This window comes from Phodopus roborovskii, unplaced genomic scaffold (assembly GCF_943737965.1).
Source record: "Phodopus roborovskii unplaced genomic scaffold, PHOROB, whole genome shotgun sequence".
Lineage (NCBI taxonomy): Eukaryota > Metazoa > Chordata > Mammalia > Rodentia > Cricetidae > Phodopus > Phodopus roborovskii.
Window position 1 is genome coordinate 15,165,930 of NW_026125444.1, and position 23,498 is coordinate 15,189,427.

Here is a 23,498-nt window from a genome sequence, read left to right on the forward strand (position 1 = left end):
TGCCCAGGCTGGGTTTTAACTCGATGTGTGGCCCTAGGCATGCACCACCAGCCTCATTTAGCATTTCCTTTAGTGTGTGTGTGTGTGTGTGTTTGCCTGCATGTTTGCTGTGCATGAGTGTGTGGTGCCTGTAGAGGCCAGAGATGGTGTCATATTCTCTGGGAGTTAGAGATGAGTGTGAGCTGCCATGTGGCTGCTGGGAATCGAACCCCTGTCACCTGCAAGATCAGCCATGAGCCCCATCTCTCCAGCATGATTTTCTTATATTTCCATCTGCCCCTATGTAAAGGTAAGTACTGGCACTGTAACATAGGATTTATACATCACTCTTGGTAGTAATGGTCTTCAGGACAAGTAAAAGTAGCCAGATGTGTGGGCCGGACCTCTAATCCCAGCACTTGAGGCATGGACAAGAGCATTGCTTCAAGTATGAGGGTAGCCTGGGCTACAGAGCAGGATTCTGGAGAGGGCAAAAAGAAGGAAAGACAAACAGTTCTAAACAGTGCTCCTGAAATTTGTTCTTCACCTGTGGAGTGTGCAGTGCAAATATTCTTGGGGCCTTTCTTGCTACCAGGAAAATGGGTTGAAGGATGTGTACACATTCCTAGAGTCCAGATTATAGACTCTTCCTCTCTCTTCACAGGATCTCTAAGCAAAAGACAGCTCTACTTCCCTGCAAAGAAGCTGGGCATCACAGCCATGAAGTATATGTTGAACCTCTATCTGCTGGGGATTGTATTGACCCTGCTGTCCATCTTTGTTAGACTGATGGAGTCACTGGGGGGCTTATTGGAGAGCCCATTGCCTGGGAGCCCCTGGGTCACCAGAGGTCAGCTAGCCAACACCGAGCCTCCCAAAGGCCTTCCAGACCATCCATCTAGAGGAGTGCAGTAAAATCTCCCTTGAGGCATCAGCCGGACTTTGGTACACTAACTTCAGCATGTCCAACCAAGTGTCCCATTTCTGAAGAGGCAGCATCCGTGTCTCCCAAGAACTGTTACTAGGCCTGGAAGGGCCTGTTTTGGATGCTCCTTGCCCTGGAAAGGGGCCTATTTAATGTAGAGGTGTGAGTGGGTTGTGGGGTGGAATCTCGATCTCTGACGTTTGCCGTAGGCTTTGCTGCCCTCTGGGTGTGGCTCTGAGATGGAGGTGTACCAGCTTCAGCTATTGGAAGATACCATCCTCTGTCAGCCCTATGTCCTAAGGGACTCTTGGACATAAGTATCCATAGTTGGTTTGATACTGAGTCTTCCGTGAGAGCTGTTTGGACAGCAGTAAGAGGTTGTGGGTTGGCTGTAAGGAGAAGGGAGGTTGGAATATCCAGTGTCCAGGTCTCTGTTGTACATTAAGCTCTTCGTCCAGTCTAGTTTGAATGTGTTTGTATATAATGTCTAAAGAGGGCTGTGGGAAGATAAGACCTGCTCCGGGTGTGGGAGATCCAGCCACTGTGTGGCTTAAATGAATTTTTCTAATGCAATAAATGTGAATATATACATATTTGTAATATGTGTCATGTTGATATGGCTGTCCTTGAAATTAGTAGGAAAAGTTTAAATCCTAGATCTTTGAGTAAACCTTTATTTATTTATTTACTTATTTAGCTATCTATTTATTTATGAGACAGGGTTTCACTATACAGCCCAGGCTATCCTGGAGGTCACTGTGTAGACCACGCTGTCCACATAGATACCTCTGCCTCCCTGGTGCTGGGATTAAAGGTGTGTGCCTTCCCACATGACCTTTTTTTTCCCTTCAAGACTGGGGTTCTCTGTCAAAAAGCCTGGCTGTCTTAGAATTAGCTCTGTAGACCAGGCTGGACTTGAATTCACAGATTGGCCTGCCTCTGCCTCCTGTGTGCTGGGATTAAAGGTGGCTGGCCTGAAGATATTTTTATTTTAATTATGCCCATGATGAACTATTTTTGTCCATGATAAGACATTTTTTTCTTGTCATTTCTCTCTAAACAATACGATAGAACAACTATAGTATTTATATATTAGGTATGATAAGTAATTCAGAGTAAGTATATGTTAGGATATCCTTGGGTCCTTTCTAGATAGTATGCAATTTTACCTCAGAGACTTGACATAGTTGTTACATTAATCCCCCATGACCATTTGGTCTTCTTGGGACTGATCCATCTCTAAGAAAAATGCCTGCTCCCAGCCCTCCCTTGAGTCTAAAAGAGGACAAGCATTTCCTCGGGCCTTGACTATTCTGTTCTCTTCATTGTCTTATCTACCCGTGTGGCTGTTTGTTGTCAATGTGTGCCAGCTGCTGAAGGTCTACACACTGCAGTATGCATTGGGAGAGCTGGACAGGTGACCCGACTCTAGTGCTAGCATTAAAGATGAGTGCCGTTATGACAGACAAAGAGGCTTCCTTCCCCATCCCTCCACTCCATTCCCTGCCCTGCGTATGAAAGTGCTCACTTGGCCTCAAGCTACGAATCTACTTCTCCCATCTCTGTGTACATTACTTTATGAATTTGATTTACTTTTGCCAAAAGAAAGGAATGGAACACAGGAACCTGTTCAACCAGCCCTACTTCCTGGGTGCCCTTCATGCAACTAAGTGATAAACCGGGCTTAGGGATTGGTTTTGTCTGTTGCTGTGTGGTAGTCAGTGTGTTGCCAAACTCCCCATTCCAGAGTATGTGGTGAATTTTTCTTAGCCACGGGGCTAAGAAGTGATTTATTGGGTCTTACTGGGTAGCCCAGGCTGGCCTCAAACTTGTGATTCAGTTGTTGGGGCTTAAAATAAGTTGTCATATCTGCTTCTGTGCACAAGATAAACTAGGCATTGAGATTCCAGAGTTGATTTCATTAGTATAATCCTGTCTGTGTTTGGAGGACTGGTGTGGTGCCTTAGCAGGTAAGGTTAGATGACCTGACTTTGGTCTCTGAAGCCTACAGAGTAGAGAGAGGGAACTGACTCCCACAGGTTGTTCTCTGAAGTTTACACGTGTACTGTGCATGCTGGCAACCCTCCCACCCTCCACACATACAAAAAAGAAATTTAAAAAATGGAATTGGTGGTCTGGAAAGATAGCTCAGTGAGTAAAAGGCCTTGCTGCCTAGCCTGATTGATGACTTGAATTCGAACCCCAGGAGGACCCCCACATGATGGAAGGTAAGAACTAACTCCTGTAATTTGTTCTTTGACGGTCACAAATGTGCCCCCCTCCCGTAAATAAGTATGTACAAGTAAAAAATATAACTAGAAGCCAAGCATGGCGGCACACAGCTGCTCTCCATGTAAGCTAATGTCACACATGCCAGTGTTTTTTGGCTTTGTTTGTGTGCACACATGCACATTAATTTAGAGACAGGGTTTTGCTATATAGTCTGTATTGACCCCCCTGCTTTATTCTAACTGGTGGGATTACAGGTAAGTACTATGGTGCCCAGATAATTACATTTTTTTTTCTTATTAGGTTATATTGTAGGAAGACCTGAGTTCTCAAAAGGAAACAGTTGCCTAAACAGTGCACACCTTTCTTCCAGGGGCATCTGGCTTAGCCAATGAACTTTCCATGGTGGCCATATACTATGGGCATGGCTTCACGTGTGCATAGTTAACCCCTTATAAGGTAGAAGAGGGACTAGCTTGCTCCTTTGGCTTGCTATGAGAGCCTCTAAAGGGCAGAGACTGGGTCTTCTGGAGCAGGGAGACTGTGGTGATTATTCACTGTTATTTGTATAAGTGCTTCCCTAACAAATACCTATTTATCATTTGTCTTGGTGGACTAATTTAAATCGCGACTTCACTTCACACAATCATCAGGCTGCGCTGCTCCACCCCATTCCTCCTTATCTGCAGGCTGCTGTTAACCTGGCCTCCTGTTACCATGTGTTAGATGTGTGGAAGCATAGCAGATAGACAGACAGACAGACAGATCCGCCACAATGCTAGAGAAACTTGTACCTCGCCCAGAGTTCCTTAAGTTTGAACTTGATATGGTGGGTGATGGAATTTTTTTTTTTCCTTTGAGGGAAGATAAAATAATTCTGTTCTACCTGAAGAAGAGATGTGAGTTGAGTAATTATCTACCAGGAAAGCCACTGCTAGTCATTGTATTCTCCAAATATTCCTGCGTTACTTTGTTTGTTTTGAGACAGCGTCTCACCGTGTGGTCCAGAATGGCCAGCAATCTGGCCTCAGCCTCTTGCACTGGGATTGCAGGTGAATGCTACCACTCCTGGCTAGAAGCTCACTGCTGACCCCTTGTGGTTCAATGAGGCCACGTAACTTATTCTGCTCAATTAGTTCTGAGTAGAAGTAACACACCTGTTCTACATTGAAACATTTAAGGCCTGATTCCCTTAGTAGAATCTCTGCCTGGATGTTCTCCCTCCACCCCCCTCCCCGCCCCATGCTTCGGGGACTAGAATTGATCTGTGTGGAACTTCCCTGTTGTTGTAGGCCCTGGAGTGAAGATGCCACGGAGAAGTCTCAACTGACCCCTAGAGAAAGCAAAATCAACCTTTATTGTGCAAAGTGATAGAGGCAGCATCGCTACTGCAATGTGGCAGCCTAGGCGGATCTGTGCACCTGCAGAATTCTGACCCCATCCTCACTGACCTCCTCCAATCGCATAAGATATTAGAGAGGAAAGAAAAATTCATAAGTCAGTGACAGAATTATGTATATAGGACAGAGACATAGAAGCTATTAGGAGGTGCCGTTCTGATTTTTTTCCCTGTAGTTTCATGTGTGTGATAAGTGTATCTGTGTGTGTTCATGTGTGGGGTGTGGCATGCACATGCCTTGTGTGGCTGTCAGAGGACCATTGCACAATGCAGCCTTGTCTGTGTAGCTAACGTAGGCCATAAATTTGTGATCCCCTTGCCTCTGCCTCTTGAGTAGTAGGGTCACCAGTGTGCACGGGGACCAGCTAAAATGAAGAGATTTGGGGACCTGCTGAGTTTGGAAAAAATGTGTCAGTGGTGAGCCAAGGCACAGCACCTTTAGGGAACTCCAACTCAGCCAGGTGGTGGTGGTGCGCGCCTTCAGTCCCAGCACTAGGGAGGCAGAAGCAAAGGGATCTCTGTGAGTTTGAGACCGGCCTGGTCTACAAGAGCTAGTTCCAGGACAGCCTCCAAAGCCACAGAGAAACTCTGCCTCGAAAAACAACAACAAAAAAGGAAACTCTTAACTCCCAAGTTTTAAATGTTAACTGGAGGCCTGAACTCTATTGCCATCTAGTGGCAGCTGAGGAGGAAGGGGATATTGCACCATACACAATAGAAAGAGAGGAAGGGAGGGGTGGGGGAGAAGGAAGAAAGAACAAATTTATTTTCAAATTAATCTGATCAGTTGTGTAAAACTCCAACATTTAGAATAGCGTAAGGCTAGCCTGTGAATAGACAGTTCAGATAAGATCCAGGGGCTGGGGAGTGGCTCAGCCTGGCAAGTATGACAACCTAAATTCTGATCTCAGAACACACATAAAAACCCACAGCAGTAGTAGGTGCTTCTGTGACCCCGAGACCCAGAAGAACTGAAAGAAACTTGCTGTCCTTCCTAACCTGGGGTACACAGTGCAGAGAGACCTGGTCTCAAGATGAAAGGGCAAGGACCAACACTGAGGGCTGTCCTCTGAGCTCCATGGATGCCCCACTTAAGAACACACACACACACACACAGAGAGCTGGGTGGTGGTGGTGCATGCCTTTAGTCCCAGCATGCTCAATTCCAGGACAGCCAGGGCTACATAGTAAGACCCTGTCTCAATAATATGATAAAAAGAAAAAGTGTTTATAAATACTTTGAAGTTCCCCCCCCCCCCCATTTTTTTTTTCTAGAGTTTTTCACTTCAGCATCACGGTTGGGAAAAAAAGGCCAGATGGTCCCTGACAGATTCATGAAATGGTCCGTACTTTTTCATTAAGCTTTTCTAAATACGATTTAAGCTGGTCTCAAACTCCTGGATGCAAGCAATCCTCCTGCCTCAGCCTCCCGAGTATCTCACACCACAGGGGCACATTTTCCACCTAGCTCTTTTGGTGGCCCACTATAAATAACAACCTGGTTATTGTTTTTATTATTTTAAAACTCCTTTCCCCCATAAGATGAGGCAGAGAAAATTAATTCCCTTTCTCCTACCCTTCCATTCTCCCTGTCGGGTCAGGGACTGATTTTATTTTTATCACATTTAGTTGTTTTTAGTGTGTGTGTGTGTGTGTGAGTGTATGTGTGTGTAAGAGAGATGGAGAGAGAAAGAGGAGAGAGAGAGAGAGAAAACACGTATATGAAATTGCATGCACAGGTCGGAGGACAACTTGATGCAGCCAGCTCTTTCCTTCTGCTGTGTGGATCTCAGAGATCAAATGCTGACCCTCAGGTTTGGCAAAAACCCTTTTACCTGCTGAGCCAACCGGCAGGTCCCCAACGCCTGACTTTAGGTAAACAATTTGAATTTACAAAGAGCTTTTGTGTGTGGCTTCCAGGGACGAGAGACGATCAGAGCCTCTGATTTTCCCAGTTTTGCCTGGCCAGCTCACTGTCTTGGCAGACTCTTGGGAAGGTCATTCTCTGCTTGGGAGAATCTGGGATTTCACTTCTGGTTTGCCGTCAACACAGAGTCCCATACATCCTCTTCCGGTCCTCTCCTCCCTTTCCTGTTGTTAGCCATTGCATTCCCTGATGTCATTCTGCCATTGTGAGCTGACAGGCCCTCCTTGCTCTGGTGGACATGGTCAACCATAAGCAAGTGGGGAACTGGATCTGGGGGGATCCAGTAGGGGGAGCAGCGGTCCCACCAACACCTTGGAGTTGGGCTGGGTCTGTGTGGAGCCCCAGAGATGTTCCCCAGCCCATTCTTTTTAAGAACCAATGAGTAAAATTAGGGGCCTCCCTCCTGCGGTCAGGGACCAGGGCCCTGGAGTGGAACTTGGAGTAGAAGATGGCCTTCTTTGTCAACTAATTCATTCTCCAGAATTCAACTTGTTCTCTGACTCAGTGGTGTTTGAGAGCACCTTTATCCAGGTACCGCCTGCATCTCAGGGATGAGAGTGGTCCCCTTTCCACAGCCTGCTCCCACTGGTTGGTTAGAAGATGGATGCTAAAAGTCCTGACGGTGGGGGGGGGGGGGCACCAAAGCCAGAGGAAACCAGAGGGCCTAGGTTCCAAGGTCACTTCCCTTTGTGACCTGTAGTGTGAGGGAGTTCCCTGCAGACCACATCAAAGAGTAGCTATGGCACAAGAAAGGAGGTTATTATTTATTTATTTTGGTTTGGTTTTTGTTGTTGTTGTTCATTTGTTTTGACACAGGGTCTCACTGTGTAGCCTTGGCTGGCCCAGAGCTATGAAGATCACAATGGCCTCAAACTCTTAGAGACCCTCCAGCCTCTACCTCCAGGGTGCTGGGATTAAAGGTGTGCATCACCACGCCCAATTTAAGCATTTTTATAAACATTGTGGGGTTTTTTTTGGGGGGGGTGCAGATTTATTTATTTAAATTTTAATTATGTGTATCTGTGCACTTGAGTGCAGTGCCCTGGGAGGTCAGAAGGTGGCAGCAGATCCCCTGGAGCTCAGATGATTGTCAACTGCCTGATTGGGTTCTGGGAACTGAGCTCCAGGTCCTGTGTAAGAGCAGTAAACTCTCTTAATGGCCGAGTTATCTTGTTAGCCCTGAAAGGAGCCTCATGGTGTACAAGGAGATCCATCCAACCGTAATCAATGGTAACTGTCTAAGCAAGCTTTATCCAAGACCATTTAGACCAGCAGGGCATGATTACAGACGCCCAGGGCATGCTCCTGGACTTTGGCAGTTGAGAACGGTGTGCCAGACAGCAGGGGATCCTCATCCACTCTTTGTGGGTATTGCTGGGGTTTAGGTAAGAGAAAGGGCAGGCAGAGGGACTTGAAAGTACCCAGGTAAACTGGTCAGAATCAAGGATCTGATGTCGGAACCCCACCAAAACAGGAAGCGAGAAAGAGCGGGCAGGAGCTGTAGGGGAGATGGTGGGTCTAGGGATTAAAATTGAGGCTCTCACTGCAGTGAGCTACTTCCCTCCATGCTCCAGTTTGGGAAAACTATATTCATGGTTCCTGATACTCCATTTTCCTGTCCTGTGCTGCTCCAGGTGGATACCTGTGTTCCTGGGGGATGAGCTAGCAAGCCTGTGGGGGGAGCAGTAATGTGGGATCCAGACCATTTCAATTTCTAGTCATCCGTCTTTATGTGTGTTATCTTGGCAGTGGATTTGTCCCATCATTTTGTTCTGCATTGATTTTGTTCTGACAGGAGAATGAGGACTTCAAGGCCACTCTTGGTTTCATAAGGAGTGAGAAGGCAGCCTGCTACATGAGACTCTGTCTCAAAACAACAAACCAAAATGAGAAAGAGACTTGTAAGAACAGAAACTGAGTGGCGCTGGGAATTGTATACTTCCCTCCCTGGGTCAGAGAGACCTGCACAGCTTTCTCATGGCCTGGAAGGGAAGATAGTTCTACAAGAGGAAGAGAGTAGAGTGGAAAGGCCCAGCCTTGAAGTCCTCATTCTCCTGTCAGTTCTAACTCCTGCCCAAGCGACTGGTGTCTCTTTTCAAAATTAGGTGTGTTTCTCTATGCAATGCAGAACTGCACAGGGCTGTTGTTGTCCCCAGACTATGTCTGGGGAGACCAAGGAAAGGGGCCAGTAGCAGGAAATTATAGTGAGAGACCCACCCAGTGGCACCTGTGCCACTGGCCACGCCTGTTTGGTCTGGGGTCGGGGACAGGCTTGCTCTGTCTTGCTTCAGGTCGGGTCACAGAGAGCGGCCTGGGTGTGGATCCTTGGAGCGGGAACTGGTCTAGCTCCCCGAGCCCAAGTGGCCCTGTCTGCGTCCTTCCACCCATCTGCTGTCTCTCTCTGACCCATGTGTCTGGGGTTGGCTTCCAGGTCAATAAGCAAGGAAACTGGATGGATGTCTATGAAAGATCCGCCACTATGATCATTGGGGTGACCTCTTCAGTGCCCTCCTTGCCGCTCCCCAATGTCCTCCTGATGGCCAATGTCACCTGGCCTCATGGTTCATTTTCCTCCTGCAGCACACCTGGTACCCCAGTCATCACTCTCAGCAGGTAACGGCTGGGGGGCGGGGCTGGGTGATTGACAGATATATGTATACAGTGCGGTGGGCTTTAGATTGGAAGAAAGGGCAATGCTCTTTGTAAGCGTTGTGGAGTTCGTCCACATGTTGACGTGATGCATGTTTACTTAGCGTCTTTTGGCAACAAGGGTTTCAGAGCAGGGTGCAGCACAGCTCCTGTCTCCACCTCAGGGTCTGCCGACTGTGCAACGGTCTCCCTGTGTAACCCTGGCTTGCCTCGAGCCATTCTATAGACCGGGTTGTCCTAGAATTCACAGAATGCCAGTCTTGGCTTCCTTGTATTTTGTCAGTGTAGGTGTGGAGGATTTTTAAAGAGAAGATTTTCCTTTTAAAGACAGCTAATGTTCGCTGTTTTTTTCCTTTTTTTTTCTTTCCTCTCTTTCCGTGTGTGTGTGTGTGTGTGTGTGTGTGTGTGTGTGTGTGTGTGTGTGTTTTAGGAGTTGCTTCTCTCCTTCTACTATGTGGGTTCTGTGGATTGATCTTATCTCATTAGCATTAACCACAACAACCTCTACCCTTGGAGCCATCTCTCCAGCCCAAAGATGGAGATATTAAAATCAAATAAGGCTATGGGGTATTGAGATTGAAAAGAGATATTTCAAATCCCAGCATGGTGAGCCTATCTCAAAAAAGAGTGGGGGGGCATTGGGAGACTCAGTGGGTAAGGGACTTGCTCTCCCAGAAGTCCTGAGTTCAGTTCCCAGCAGCTACCTATGTCAGGTAGCTTACAACCACCTGTAACTTCTAGCTTCCAAAGATACCTACATGTATGGGGCAGTCACACACACACACTTTTTAAAAAAGAAAAAGGAAAGATTGCTGATGCATCTCAGTCGGTATCATACATGCCTAGCACACACACAGCCCTTGGTTTGGTCCCCAGCACTGCATGAACTGAGCACGATGGCACAAACCTTTCATCCCAGAACTTGGGAGATGGAGATGGAGGGTCAAAAGAACAGAAAACCGCAAGGCCTCGATACATACAAGACTTCCACCTTTGTCCCTCATAGACCCAGGGAAGGCTTAGAAATGAGTTAACAAATCTTTGCTCCAATCCCTACTTACAAAGATTTCAACTTGAGCAAACCTTAAGCTTTTTTTCAATTTGGGTTTTGTTTTTGAAAACATGTTCCTCTGCATTTTATGCTTGCCTCTCACTGGGTGGCTGAGGATGACTTTAAATGCCTTATCCTCCTGCCCTAGCCTCCCAAGTGCTAAGATCATCACTGTGCCCTTCTTACTGTGTGTGTGTGTGTGTGTGAGAGAGAGAGAGAGATGTTGGATAGGTGCAAGCATGTGTGTATTCGTGTCAGAGTGCAAGAACAGAGGACATGTTGGGTGTCCCATTCTGTCATATTATATACCATATCCCATGCAGCTGTAATTCACTGGCTTGGCTAGGCTGGCTGGCACTGAGCTCCCAGGATCTACCTGCTTCAGCATCTGGCCCTGCAGTTATAGGCACGTGTGACGATGCCTGCCTTTTTTCTTTCTAAACATGAATGCTGGGGATTCTTCAAACTCAGGTCCTCATGCTTGCACAACAAGTGCTTTTGTCTACTGAGTCACCTCCCCACCCACTCACCAAACTTCCCCAAGCCTCTGTCTCAAAGTCTGAAATGCATAATTTATAAAATTTATCTTTCCCTCGTCAAAGGGCATATGAGAATTGAGATATGCACAATAGCAATAGCAGTGATTGATGTGGGCAAACTATTTTTTATTTAATATTTTTTGAGGCAAAGTTGCGTAGCTCAGGCCATCAGTTCCCAAGTGTTGGGATTTAAGTGCACATGGCCATGCAAGTCTTTACTAAGGAACAAAGATCCTGCAAATAATCAGAGGGGAATCAGTTCCCACCCTCAGAGCAGGAGACCTCCTGCCAGCACCCTCTAGGCAGAGCAGGAGGCACCAACACACAGACTTCCTGATTGTGCCTAGGATCCTGCCCCTGAAGTATGTAGAACTACAAATCTATGACCGGACCCAACGCATCCTTCGGGTTAGGACAGTGACTGAGAAGATCTACTACCTGAGGCTCCACGAGAAACATCCACAGGCTGTGTTTCAGTTCTGGATCCGCCTGGTGAAAATTTTGCAGAAGGGTCTGTCAATCACCACCAAAGACCCGAGGATCCAGTTCACTCACTGCCTGGTGCCCAAGATACCCAACTCCTCCACTGAAATAACAGTAAGTAGGGATGCCCCTCACTCCCAACATCTGCAGGGAAATAAACAGAGATGCGTGCATGTTTTCCTGTACATGCTCACACACATAGAATGTTCACATATGCAAGGGGACACTTGGCCTTTCATACATGCAGGTCCCGCGTCCATGAATTCACGCAACACCTTGGATCAGAAATAGTCAGGAAACGTTGTTCCCTAACCAATACAGTGGAGCAGCTATTTGCCTAGTGTTGTGGTTTGTGAGGCATGTGCAAAAGCTATGCCTTTTGAATAAGGGACTTGAGTACGGTGGATTTTGATATTGGATGGTAGATTCCGGAACCAATCCCCATGGGTCTTAGGGACAACACTGTATGTTACTGAAAACAATGTTGATATTTAAAAAAATTATATTCTATCATGGGCACTTCCCCTCATTAAGAAGTCATTGCATTACCACAGTGGAATACATTTGAATGACTCTTAATATGAGAGGTAAAGGATGTTTCTAATTTTTGGTAAATTTGAACATAGTTACCTGTGTATTTATAGACTTATCCTTTTTGTACCTTTGTAAAGATGCAATCCACTATTTAGCCCAGGCTGGCCTCAAACTCAACATCTTCCTGCCTCGACTCCCACAACTTCCCCTCTTGTGGGTAGAAGCAGGGCCTCCAGCATGCTCAGTGCTAGACAAGTGTTCTATTTGCTCTATCACTGAGCTATTGTCTTTTTTTTCTGTTTTGGTTTTTCAAGGTTTCTCTGTATTGCTTTGGCGCCTGTCCTGGAACTCACTCTGTAAACCAGGCTGGCCTCGAACTCACAGAGATCCTCATGCCTCTGCCTCCTGAGTGCTGGGAGTAAAGGCATGCTCTACCAAAGCCCTGCAAGCTGTCGTCTTTTTGTATTTACTTATTATTTACTTATTTAGTGTGTGTGTGCTATTGTTGACACAGGTCCTCCCTCTGTAGCTTAGGCTAGACGGGAATTCGATTGCCTCCTGTCTTAGCTTCCCGAACACTGGGCTTCCAAGCATATACCACTGTGCCGAGCTCGCTTGGGGCATGAGGTCTTCCCAGACTTGCTCAGTGTAGAATCACGGGCAGAAAGCTTGGCAGTAGATTGCTCCAAATGTGAAAGCTGCCGTCTTTTCCTGTTTTCATGAAGGTGTGTGTTTTGGTGTTTTGGTAATCACTGCTTTTAGAGACCAGCTGCTCTAGGGTCCACTTATAGAAGGGTGCTGTTGCTAGAGGACCCCATTACCGGCCCAGCGATATCTTGACTTAATGTCCTTAGGCCTGTTCTGTGAAACACAGGTCAGTCCCACAGATTGCTCAGTTAGCGACAGAACCCTCTGACCTGCATTTCCTCACACAGCCTGAAAGCAGCCTGCCGTCATCCTCCCAGGCCAGCGAGACCATAATGCTGCTGGCAGCTGAGCGGACCAGCGGCAGTCTCTTAGGACTCTCAAAAAGACACCAGCTCATGGGAGATGGGTGAGTCCTATGTCGTCAGCACCAGTATCCCTTGCCCCAGCCTGGTTTCATGGGGCTATGCCACCCTCTATCCAGCCAGTTCTAGTCCTTTTTATTCTAGATAGCCAGCCACAAGACTTTGTCCCTGAACTTAACTTATCCTTGAAAACAGGTTCTGTGGCATTCAGATATCTGAATGTTCATTCCATAGGTAACTCCACTGTTTTCAAATGGCAGAAACACAATAAAAATAATTAAAAATGGGCAAATGAACTCCAAGAAATGTGAGTTAGTAAATAAACCAGCAGCCAGCTGGTGGTGGCGCACACCTTTAATCCCAGCACCCAGGAGGCAGGCAAGCCGATCTCTGTGAGTTCCAGGTCAGCCTGGTCTACAGAGCCAATGTCAGGACAGGCTCTAAAGCTACATCAGAGAAACCCTGTCTCAAAAAAAGACAACCAAACAACAACAAAAAAGTCAGTTAGGTACTGACTCAATAATGCCAGCTCACAAAAAGCCTCTTGGATGAGCCTCTGCTTTGTCTTCTTGTGTAAAATGAACAGTGACCAAAGACAACTCCTAACTCCAAGTTTCAACCAATTCCCCTACAAGCAGCCACAGAGTGAACCGCCATGTGCAAGGCAAGTATAAGGCATATGCTGCCATCAACATAACTTGTTTTCTTAATTTCTTTGTGATTTTTTTTCCAGCAGGAGGAGTTTTTGTTGTTGTTGTTGTCTCGATTTAAAAGCTGCCTCTCTGGACAGTCCCTATAGAACATGGTGTCCTTTTAGAATAAAAAAGCTGGTTGGTCCTTTCAGATTGCAAAATACATCCTCACTTTTGAAGTTAAAATGCCCGGTGCCTGATCGTACATACCTTCTTGAGACCCTCAACCTATTCCCTCTCCTCTTCCTCTTCTCTCCTCCATGAGCTTCTGTCATCCTGGGTGACCTCAAACTCACTGTATGCTAAGGAGGACCTCAAACTCCTGACCCTCCTGCCTCCACCTCTCAAATGCTAGTGTTGGAACCTAGGATTTCATGTGTGCCAGCCAAAGACTGTCCACTGAACCAGTCATGCCTCTGCTTCATTTTGTTTGACTAAGGGTTTCACTCTAGAACTCTGAATAGACTTGAGCTTGTTATAATCCCCCTGCCTCAACCTCCAAAACAATTCCTTTCTTTGAAGATGGAGGGACGCCTCACCCTTTAAGAGCCTTACTGCTTTTCCGGAGGATTCAGACTCAATTCCCAGCACCTATGTGGAAGTTCACATCTGTCTGTAACTCTAGTTTCAAGGGATCCAATGCACTCTCCTGGTCTCCACCTTCACCAGCCACACAAGTGGGGAACGGACATAAATGAAAACAAAATACCCATACACATAGGATAATAAAAATATTTCATTCTTTTTCCTAGTGGGAGGTGGGGTTATCATCTTCTCTTTCCATTTCCTAATGGTTTTAGTTGATTTTTTTCCTCTTAGGAGCTTTCTTGGGTTATTTTGTAGTTTTTGTTTTTGTCTTTTTAAAGACAGGAGGTGACCTTGAACTACTGATACCTCCCACCTCCACTTTCCAAGGATTAACTGATTCCTGTATGGTTTTAGATTTTTGTTTGTTGGTTTTGAGACAGTGTTGGCTGGGTTAGGACTCACTTTGTAGACCAGGTTAGCCTTGAACTCACAAAGATCTGCTTGCCTCTGCCTCTTCAGTGCTGGGATTAAAGCCATGCACCATCAGGCCCTTTGTGGTTTGTTTTTGTTTGTTTTCTTTTTTTTCTGAGACAAAGACCAGCTTGGGCTGGCCTCTGGCAGAGAAGTATGTGTTTTTAACTAGTGAATCTCTCTCCAATGTTTAAAAATAGTTTGTTTAAGTAGATCTTTTTAAAGATTATGTATATGTATGTATGTATATGTATGCATATATAATGTTCTGCCTGCATGCATGCCTGCAGCCCAGAAGAGGGCACCAGATCTCATTGTAGGTGGTTGTGAGCCACCATGTGGTTCCTGGTATGGAAGAACAGTCAGTGCTCTTAACCTCTGAGCCATCTCTCCAGCCCGAGTTTCTTTTTTTCTTCCTTTCTTCCTTCCTTCCTTCCTTCCTTCCTTCCTTCCTTCCTTCCTTTAATGTGTATGGATGTTTTGCCTGTAGTGCTTGTGGGGCCCAGGAGAGGGCATCAGCTCCCCTAGAGCTGGAGTCATAGACAATTGTAAGATGCCACATAGGGACTAAAACCAGGCTTGGGTCCTCCGGAAGAGTAGCAAGTATTCTTAAGTGCCGGGCCGCTTGTTGGGGCCTTTAAGTGGAGTCTAACTGTGTTTTCTTTCTCTTCTGTTGCTTTCTATGTATGACCTGGGAACCTTTGGACTCTCACAGACACCCTGATACTACCCCAGAAATAGACAACTCCAACAGCTGCAAGACACCCCCACTGGTGGTATCGACAGTTAACATGCCCATGAGAGCTACTCTGACCCACAGCCTCTGGGAACAAGAGGACCCAAATGAGAACTTCCTCCAGGTTCCCGTAGCCAGCTCCCTAGGAGAGAACTTTCTGGGACCCTAACGCCGAGCCAGGATGGGTGCCAGCCCTGTCACCTGTTGGTTTGCTCTGCCTCGTTTAATGCTGCTTCCCACGGTGGGCCAAGTAACCATGGGAGAGAAGAGATGGTACTTATGCCGAGATGCTCCTCTACTTCCACGAATAAACCTCCAAAGGAGTGCCTGTTGTTGCAGGTTGTGTTTTGGGGTGGGGGGTGGCGGGGAGAGGGCATCTGGACAGCCGGCTAAAGGCTGGCTGGAAACCACCACTAGAGTGAAGGAAGAGATCGCCTGCCCAGCTGGAAGCCCAAGCGTCTAACTAAGCCAAGCCGAGACATCCAGTGCAAAGAGCTCTAGCTTCCTTAATCAAAGAGATGGTGGGAAGCAGAGACAGGGCTTTGGTATACAGAAATCCTGAGCATGATGACAACCAGCTAGGAGATAGCCTCGTGCATTTCAAGTAAGAATTTGATGGGGTTCATCTCTCAACTCCCTGTGTTGGGGTAAAAGCCCAACAGCACGCCCTTGACCATGAACAAGTGGGTTACTATGGAAACGTGGCTGCTGGTAAGAGTGCTGGTGACTCCCTATCAAAGGAGTTCTGAAGGCCTTGACTGTTCCCTCCTGGGGCCTAGTGAAAGCAAGCCGGGAGACCTTGTATCTTGAAGGTTTCTGAGCAAACATCCTTAGTTGTGTAGGGGATAATCAAAGCCGCTCCCACTTCCTGGACAATTAGGACAATTTACCTGGAATATACCACCATAATTTCCGGTACGTTTCATGAGATATTTTGATCACACTGTGACATTCCAGACATCAATAAAGTTTGCCTTGAATCAGAGGGCAGAGCCAGTGACTAGCTGAATGGAGTTAGCCATAGAGAAGCAAGGGATCTGGATAGAGAAGAAACACAGGAAGGAAAGGGCAGGGGCTGAAATTTGAGCTTCCTTTGGTTCTGGGACAAGGGAAGAGACTCGCCACTTGCATCATCTCTGATCAAAAAAGCAAAGTCAGCTGGTTGCTTCTTGGCTTCTGTGATCTAGCAGCTTTCCACCCCAACATCTAACTTCCAAGTCTTTGTTGGTAAATAGAACAATGATGATGTTTAAACCTATGGTGGCTGTGGCAGAGCTGGGCCAGGCCAGGTGCTGAATTCAGGGCCATGGGATACAGACAGTAATTAAAATATCAGTGGATTTATGTGCAGCTGCTAAGCCAACAGCAACAACAACAACAACAAAAATCAAGTGTTTATGATGCCTCTGTTTGGTACCCTGTTTTGTGTGTGATGTTGAGTGCATCAGAGAGAACAAGAGAAAAAGACATGTTTCCTGTACTTGGAGACAGCTTGGGGCAGCTACTGAACTCTGTTTTGAAGACAAAGGAAGGCCATGAGTGTTGACGTGACATTTATGCCTCTTAGCCCCTAAATAAAAGTTGGAGGGCCTACCTGCTTGTTTGTCACATTGTGTGTGATACCAGGAGGAAGAACAAGATCGCTCCCTTCCCAGGAAGACTTGGTTAATCTGAGGAGTAAATCTTGGCAAGATTGTGTTATCCAAGATACTGAGCCGATATCTAAAGTCTGGGGCTTTCTTCCTCTCTCCACGGAAGACACGAGCAAACCAAATTTCCTTTGGACATTGTGCTAGTTAGTTTCTTGTCAACTTGACACAAGCTGAGACAATGTCTCCATCAGATAGGCCTAGGGTTTGGGTTTTTTTTTCCCCCTGTGGGGCCATTGATTAATGATTGATTCGGGAGGGCCTAGCCTACTGTGGGTAGTGCCACCCTTTAGCAGGTTGTATAAGAAAGCAGGCTGAGTAAGCCCTAGGGAGTAAGCCGGAAAGGAGCATTTCCCCATAGTCTCTGCTTCATTCCCTGCCTGTTGGCAGGTAGACTATAAAGTGTACACTGAGATGAACTGTGTTCTTCCTGAATTGCTTTTGGTCATGGCATTTATCACAGCAATAGGAAGTAAGCTAGAGCAGACATAGTTGCTATCAAGCAAGCTGGTGAAGGACATCTAGAAGCTGACCCATGGGAGATTAATGATGAAGAGTGACCATACTTCCCAATGTATGCCTGTTCTAGTATCATTGTTAATATATAATATATATTTAACACTCAAAATCGTTCTTGTGGGGATAGAGCATATGGCACCCTGCACTTTTCAACACTTAAAGAATGACTGTCTTCACTCCGTTTTTTTTTTTTTTAACACAAAGTCTCACTCTAGCTTGAGCTCACAGCAATTCTCCTGTCTCCACTTCCCAAGAGCTAGGATTACAAGTATGTGCCACCACACCCAGCTTGCATCCCCTCGTCTATTATCTGGGTTTATGTTTCTTTCAGTTCTCACTTGACCTGTTGTGGAAGTCCCATTGGTCAAACTCTACTATCACCGTAACATTAACAGATGACATCATTGGACACTCGCTGCATGCAAATACTCTGCTGTGGTTTTCCAAAGATCTTTCACTCAGTTCACACCACAGCCCACTCGGAGGCAGATACTCGTTTTGTGAATGATGAAGCCACAGAGAGATTATTTGCGGTCACACACGGAGTACGTAGCCAGCATTTTAACTCAGTCTGTTTAATTCTAAGACTTACAACATTTGTGTGTATGTTTGTTTCTGACAGAGCCTCTCTGTGTAATGCTAGTTGTCTTGAAACTTGCTGTAAAGACAGATCTGGCTTCAAACTGTTGCTGGCTCCCAGGTTCTGGGATTACAGGCATGTGCGGCATGCCTGGCCGCAGTCTACCCTCTGGATGAGCCTGTGATCTTTGCCCTATCCATTCCTTTTACACATGTCCAAAAGAGCAACCTTCCTGAAGCATTATGTACATACCTGCCAGGGTTTCCTTCTTCACAAAACGAAACTCTGACATGAAATGACTGACCTCCCACTAATAACCACAGGCTCTCTGTTTGCCGGGTCCCCCTGGAGTCTTGTGTATCCATCATGCTAAGTTCCTTGTGGGTGGATTCCTAATTTTGTATCGTTTTTTAAATAAATACTACCTGGGCATTTCATACATGTTTACTCCATCCGATATTCATTTCCTTGCTTTTCCTATACTTCCCAAGATACTTGTGATGGAGTTCTAGTCTACTATTGTGGTTCACATTTACATTGGATTGTAGTATTCCTAACCATATTATAGTTATTTCTTCCATGTCTGTCTCTTTAGAGGAACTATGAACTCTAAGAACATGCTATTTTTGAATCAATTAGAGACTCAAAAGAGAAGCCAGCTTTCACTCAAACCAAAGGAATTCATCAGAATGATGTGGGTTGGCTCCCAAAACTGTTATGGAGTTTGTGACCCCTGGGAAAAGACCATAGACTCAACCCAATTATAATTAAAAGGTTTATTGATTACTGCTAACAGGATGGCAATCTCTGAGCCACATTTGGGATTACTTTGAGAAGGGGTTGAGGGAAGAATTCAGGGGAGTTGTTTTGCTTTTCCTCTGTATAGCCTTGGCTGCCATGAACTCGCTTTGTAGACCAGTCTGGCCTCAAACTCACAGAGATCTGCCTTTCATTAATGATAAGGGGTGATGTAACTGCTTCTCAACTGAAGTAGGACATTGCTGTTAGGCCACAAAAACAACAACAACAAAACAAAACAAAAAACACCCCAAGCAGACGAAAAACTGTAAGGAGAAAAAAAAATGTAGAAAAATATAGTTCATGGATGTGTTGTATTTGTAAAGCACTGCAAACTATTAAAGACTTAACCAAAGGTACCAAGATCCGCTTGGAGGATTAGTGACGGTTAAGTATGAGGGGAAGGGGAGGAAGGTGAAGAGGAAAGCCTCTTCCATGGATGGAAGTTCTGGACTTGAGAACTTGAGTTTCTGCCTGTTTCCTGGAAGACCTGTGTAGACTACACAGGAGGGTTCATGATGTCCACTTTCCACGTAGTTTAGACAACACTCAGTATAAGCATTTCGGGGGATGGGATAGAAAGGTATTCTGGCACTCAGGAGCCAAGAAACACCACAGGTCACAAGAAGGTTTCCCTGGTGAAAAGTGTTACAACTCTGCTCTGCTCAGCTCTAATGCATGAGAGAGACAGGTGAAACATGGGAGCCAGTCTTCAGCTGGGGGTGAGCAGAGTCAGCACTGGTGGGGACAGGGATCCTGGTCCCTGGTCATGTCTACCCTTCACCCAGGTGACTCAGTTGCAGTCAGCCTCTGACTAGCACATACAGACAAGGCTCTGATACTGCCCTTGCTAACCCCAGAGCCTCCCTGAAAAGCCGCGCCAGTGAAAAAGGCAGAAGCCCACCCCCTTTAGACCTCACTCTCCCTGTTCATCTTCCCAGATCAGGCCCACGAAATACGAACCAAGTATAAGGAGATTGCTGGGATTGCTAACTCTTCCTGTAAATTGCAAACCTATCCTATGCATTTTTACATCTAAAGATGTTGCAGGATATGTGATCGCACTGTGATACTCCGAGACTGTTAATAAAGTTAACTGCAGTGAGATACGCCCCCCCCCCCCGCACCTGTTGCACTGATCACGCCCATTGGGCCGTGGGGACAGGTTGGGGCTTTATCTAGGGGAACTAGGTCTGGGCTCCGGAACCCCAGCTTGCTTTCTTACTTCCTGGTCGGAGACAGCGCATCTGGAGGCATCCTTGGAACATCATCTGTTTCTGGTGTAAGTGATTTCTCCCCGAATACACACCCATCAGCCTATTATTTCCCACATTCTTATTTACCATGCTTTATCTGGTGTCAGAAGTGGGATCGGGATTTTCACGGGACCTGGGGAATTAGGTTTCACCCAGGCGGCATCAGTGCCCTGCTGCTCCCTGCCCCCACCCCAGCTATTCATCATCTCTCACAGTTTCCCTACTTCCCTGCCTCCCGGGGTCTACTTCTCACACCTCTGCTCCAGCGGTGCTGGTGCTCACGTGTGCCCGCTGCTGCCATCTGCTGCCGCCGCCACTGCCACCACCATCCCGGAACAGGCAGGGTCCCTTGACTAAACCAGCTGCACACACCACAGCTAGTGGGACTTTTGCGTCTGCCCTGCAACTCCTTTATCTCTGAAGCGGCCCTGAGACTGCACTCACCACTGCTGCCGCTGCCCATCCCCCCACATTGCATCCATTGCATTCGAGCTTGCTTGTGTGCTCGGGCCGCCCAGCGCCAGTAGTTCCCAATACTAGCGGAGGCGACACCTATTAGTCCTGCGGTCCCAGAAATTTCCATGAGGCTCGTTTCATTGCTTCATTTAACAAAATTTCGCTTGCTTTAGTTAAGAGATATAATACAGGGACCTCGTCTGCTGAGGGATGCTATTTGGTGGTACACCTGCGCCACCTACTGGACAGGCATAATTACAAGTTGAGATCTACAACTGAAAGCATCAAAGTTCCAGGACAGCAGGATTATCTAAGGTAATTACAAAATCCTTCTCAATTTAAGCTGATAATAATAACCGATATCAATTATTTCATGCCAATGCGGATAATCTTACGATACAGGACGTTAGGAATCTTTTTGTTTCCTATATGGATGGGATCTTAGAAGAGGACCATGACTTAATCAGAATATTCATAGTTTTGATAATGGCAATTAGTTTCATAATCCATATAATATCCTTAAAGATGTGGTTTGAGAATAGAGCAAAGAATAAGGAACTTATACAAACCATAGGACACTTAGTGACAAGGATTCAGAATATTGAAAATGACAATGGAGAGCTGAAAAACAGAACGCAAAACATTAGAAAAAAACACTTAGAAAAAAGGTTCACAATATTGAATATGGCAATGGAGTCTGACAGGGGGAATACAAAACATGGAACATAAAAGTAACCAGCTAGAAGACAAAATTTGTTCTGTGTCCACTGCTTCAATGACCAAAATAGAAAAAACACATGACCACATTAATACGCTAACAGGAACAGCTCATTCCTTGTCTAATGACATTGTTTCTGGAAGGCAGTTTACATGCCATTCAGATAATAGAGAATATTAAATACATAAAATCATTCGTGGTTGGAAAAAATAAGAAACTGACTGATTCAATGAAGTCTTTGGAAAGTTTTGTGGTTCAAGAAGTTCAAACACTCAGAAAAACAATGAATGGATTGCAGGCCTTAGAAAACCTTCAATCTAATACACCAGAAGAAGAGATACAGGTAACAGGGCATAAAAGAGCTTTAAAATTTCCTACATCCTTCAGGGTCAGGGGATAACTGCCTAAGGTGATTATGTCATCTGCTATGGCTTTCCCTGTACCTGTTACTGAAAAACCAGCAATGAAAAAACACCCAAAAGGTTTTGCTGCATATCAGTGGGAACCAATACGTATGACAGATTTAAAAGGTATAAAGGAAGCAGTGGTCTCTTATGGCATGCACTCACCTTATGTGAGGCAATCAGAGTCATGGGCAAGGAATAATAAGTTAACTCCTAAGGACTGGAATTAATTAATATAAGCTGCCTTTGAAAACTCCTCTCAATTAGAATGGAGAGCTTTTTGGAGAGAAGCAAAAAGCTCTTGAACTTCAGGGTTTAAAGAAAAGTAACAAAGATCCCCAAGATAAAATCCTTGGTGAGGGTCTTTATGCTGATCCAGAAACTCAAGCTGCCTATGATAAACACATCTTGCCTCTATGCAGCATAGCAGCTTTGAATGCTTGGGATAAGGTTCATGAACCAGGGGAGTGGATAGAATCCTATACCAAGGTGAGGCAGGGACACAAAGAATGCTTTAGCATATTTCTACAAAGATTGTCTAGAGAAATACAACTAAAGGTGGCAGACACAGATTCTAGGTGAATACTCATAACATCATTAGCTTATGAGAATGCAAATCCACAATGCAAACAAGTGCTTTGGCCCTTAAAAATCAGATCAGCACCATTGAATGAATGGGTCCTGTATGCATTCAACATTGAATATAATGACCATGACATTGAAGCTTGGGTAAGAGAAGCCATATCCAAAGGTCTGAGAAGACATCAAGATAACAGATGTCTTAACTGTGGTGAAAAGTAAGCTTGGGTAGGAGAAGCGATCTCCAAAGGTTTGAAAAGACATCAAAATACTAGATGTTTTAATTGTGGTAAAATAGGACATCTAAGAAAAAATGTAGGCAAAGCATTCCTAGAAATAACACTCCTTCTAGGAATGAATCAAACAGAAGGCCTCAGCTTTCTGGTTTATGTAGAAGATGTGGCAAAGACCAACACTGGACCATTGAATGTAGATCAACCAGAGAACCAGAGACAAGCAAGGAAACCCTTTACAATCGGGAAACTCCTTGGGAGGCCTCTTGAAGGGCCCCGTGTCAAAGGTGGTCCAGACATTCCCAGTCGCTGCAGAGGACAATCTTCCCCAGTACCATTAGAAAATCCAGTGCCTATCGTAAAAAAACATACCACTCTGGATGACGGATTAGCTATGGAAGATTAATCAAATGTAAATGGAGGAAACAAAAAAAAACCATATATTTTGGCAAACTTCTATAAATGATCAAAGGCCTAAAGGAAGGGTATGTCTAAATAACCAGTTAAGGGGATCCTTCTAAGATGGCCCCTTGGAACTCTATCTCAGGTAAAACAGAGCATAAGTATTTTCCATGAGTTGTATGGAGACCTCTCAAAGGTAGGGGAAGTGTTCTGTTCTTGTCTTTACAGGAAAACAGAAACCATCCATCTCCAAACAGCCAAAAGACACAGGTAGGTACCTGAAGAAGAGAAGACAGCTATCCAGAAAGAACCATCAAACAAAGAAAAATCTGACATATGGTACCAATATCTAGTTCTAGTGAACTATTTCTATACAAAAATCTATTTCTCTTTACTTCCTAGTATTCCTTTAGTCCCAATTCATGTAAACCAATGCTGGCGCTGGAGCTGGATTTGGCTTTCCTCCTCTAAATTCAAGCATGTTGTTAAAACAAATTTCAGAGTTTCTGTCTTATATCAAGAGGCCAATTGGTGTAAGACAGAAGAAAACAAAATCTAGGGACTGTTGTTTGTCTAAACTCGGTTTTCTCTCTGAAATCCTAATTTCCCTCATACTTATTTTTATGCTTAATGTTGCCTTTCCCAATATGCATACTTATAAAAGTAGTAATTTTTATGTTGATATTAATGTTTAAGTTTTCCACAAGGAACAATAACAATTCCTAACAGCAATCTTTGAACTCTCCGGAAAG

General features: G+C 45.4%; 1 protein-coding gene across 2 annotated transcripts; it reads left to right on the forward strand.

Moving 5' to 3' along the window:
- The first annotated feature begins 6,748 nt into the window (after positions 1–6,748).
- Positions 6,749–15,480, forward strand: Garin1a (golgi associated RAB2 interactor 1A). Of its 2 annotated transcripts, none has more exons than XM_051175801.1 (5): positions 6,749–6,990; positions 8,891–9,072; positions 11,046–11,295; positions 12,651–12,769; positions 15,132–15,480. In XM_051175801.1, exons 1-5 carry the CDS (start codon positions 6,838–6,840, stop codon positions 15,319–15,321), a joined length of 894 nt encoding a protein of 297 aa, XP_051031758.1. In that variant the 5' UTR covers positions 6,749–6,837; the 3' UTR covers positions 15,322–15,480. The 2 variants fall into 2 exon arrangements, with proteins under 2 accessions (XP_051031758.1, XP_051031759.1); XM_051175802.1 differs by having other exon boundaries at positions 11,112–11,295.
- The last annotated feature ends 8,018 nt before the right edge of the window (positions 15,481–23,498 follow it).

Excerpts from the sequence above, each read along its gene's own strand:
- Garin1a (XM_051175801.1), top strand. The coding sequence starts at position 6,838 with ATGAGTAAAATTAGGGGCCTCCCTCCTGCGGTCAGGGACCAGGGCCCT. Across the intron at positions 11,296-12,650 it reads ACTCCTCCACTGAAATAACA|CCTGAAAGCAGCCTGCCGTC; the intron begins GTAAGTAGGGAT and ends TTCCTCACACAG. Across the intron at positions 12,770-15,131 it reads CACCAGCTCATGGGAGATGG|ACACCCTGATACTACCCCAG; the intron begins GTGAGTCCTATG and ends GGACTCTCACAG.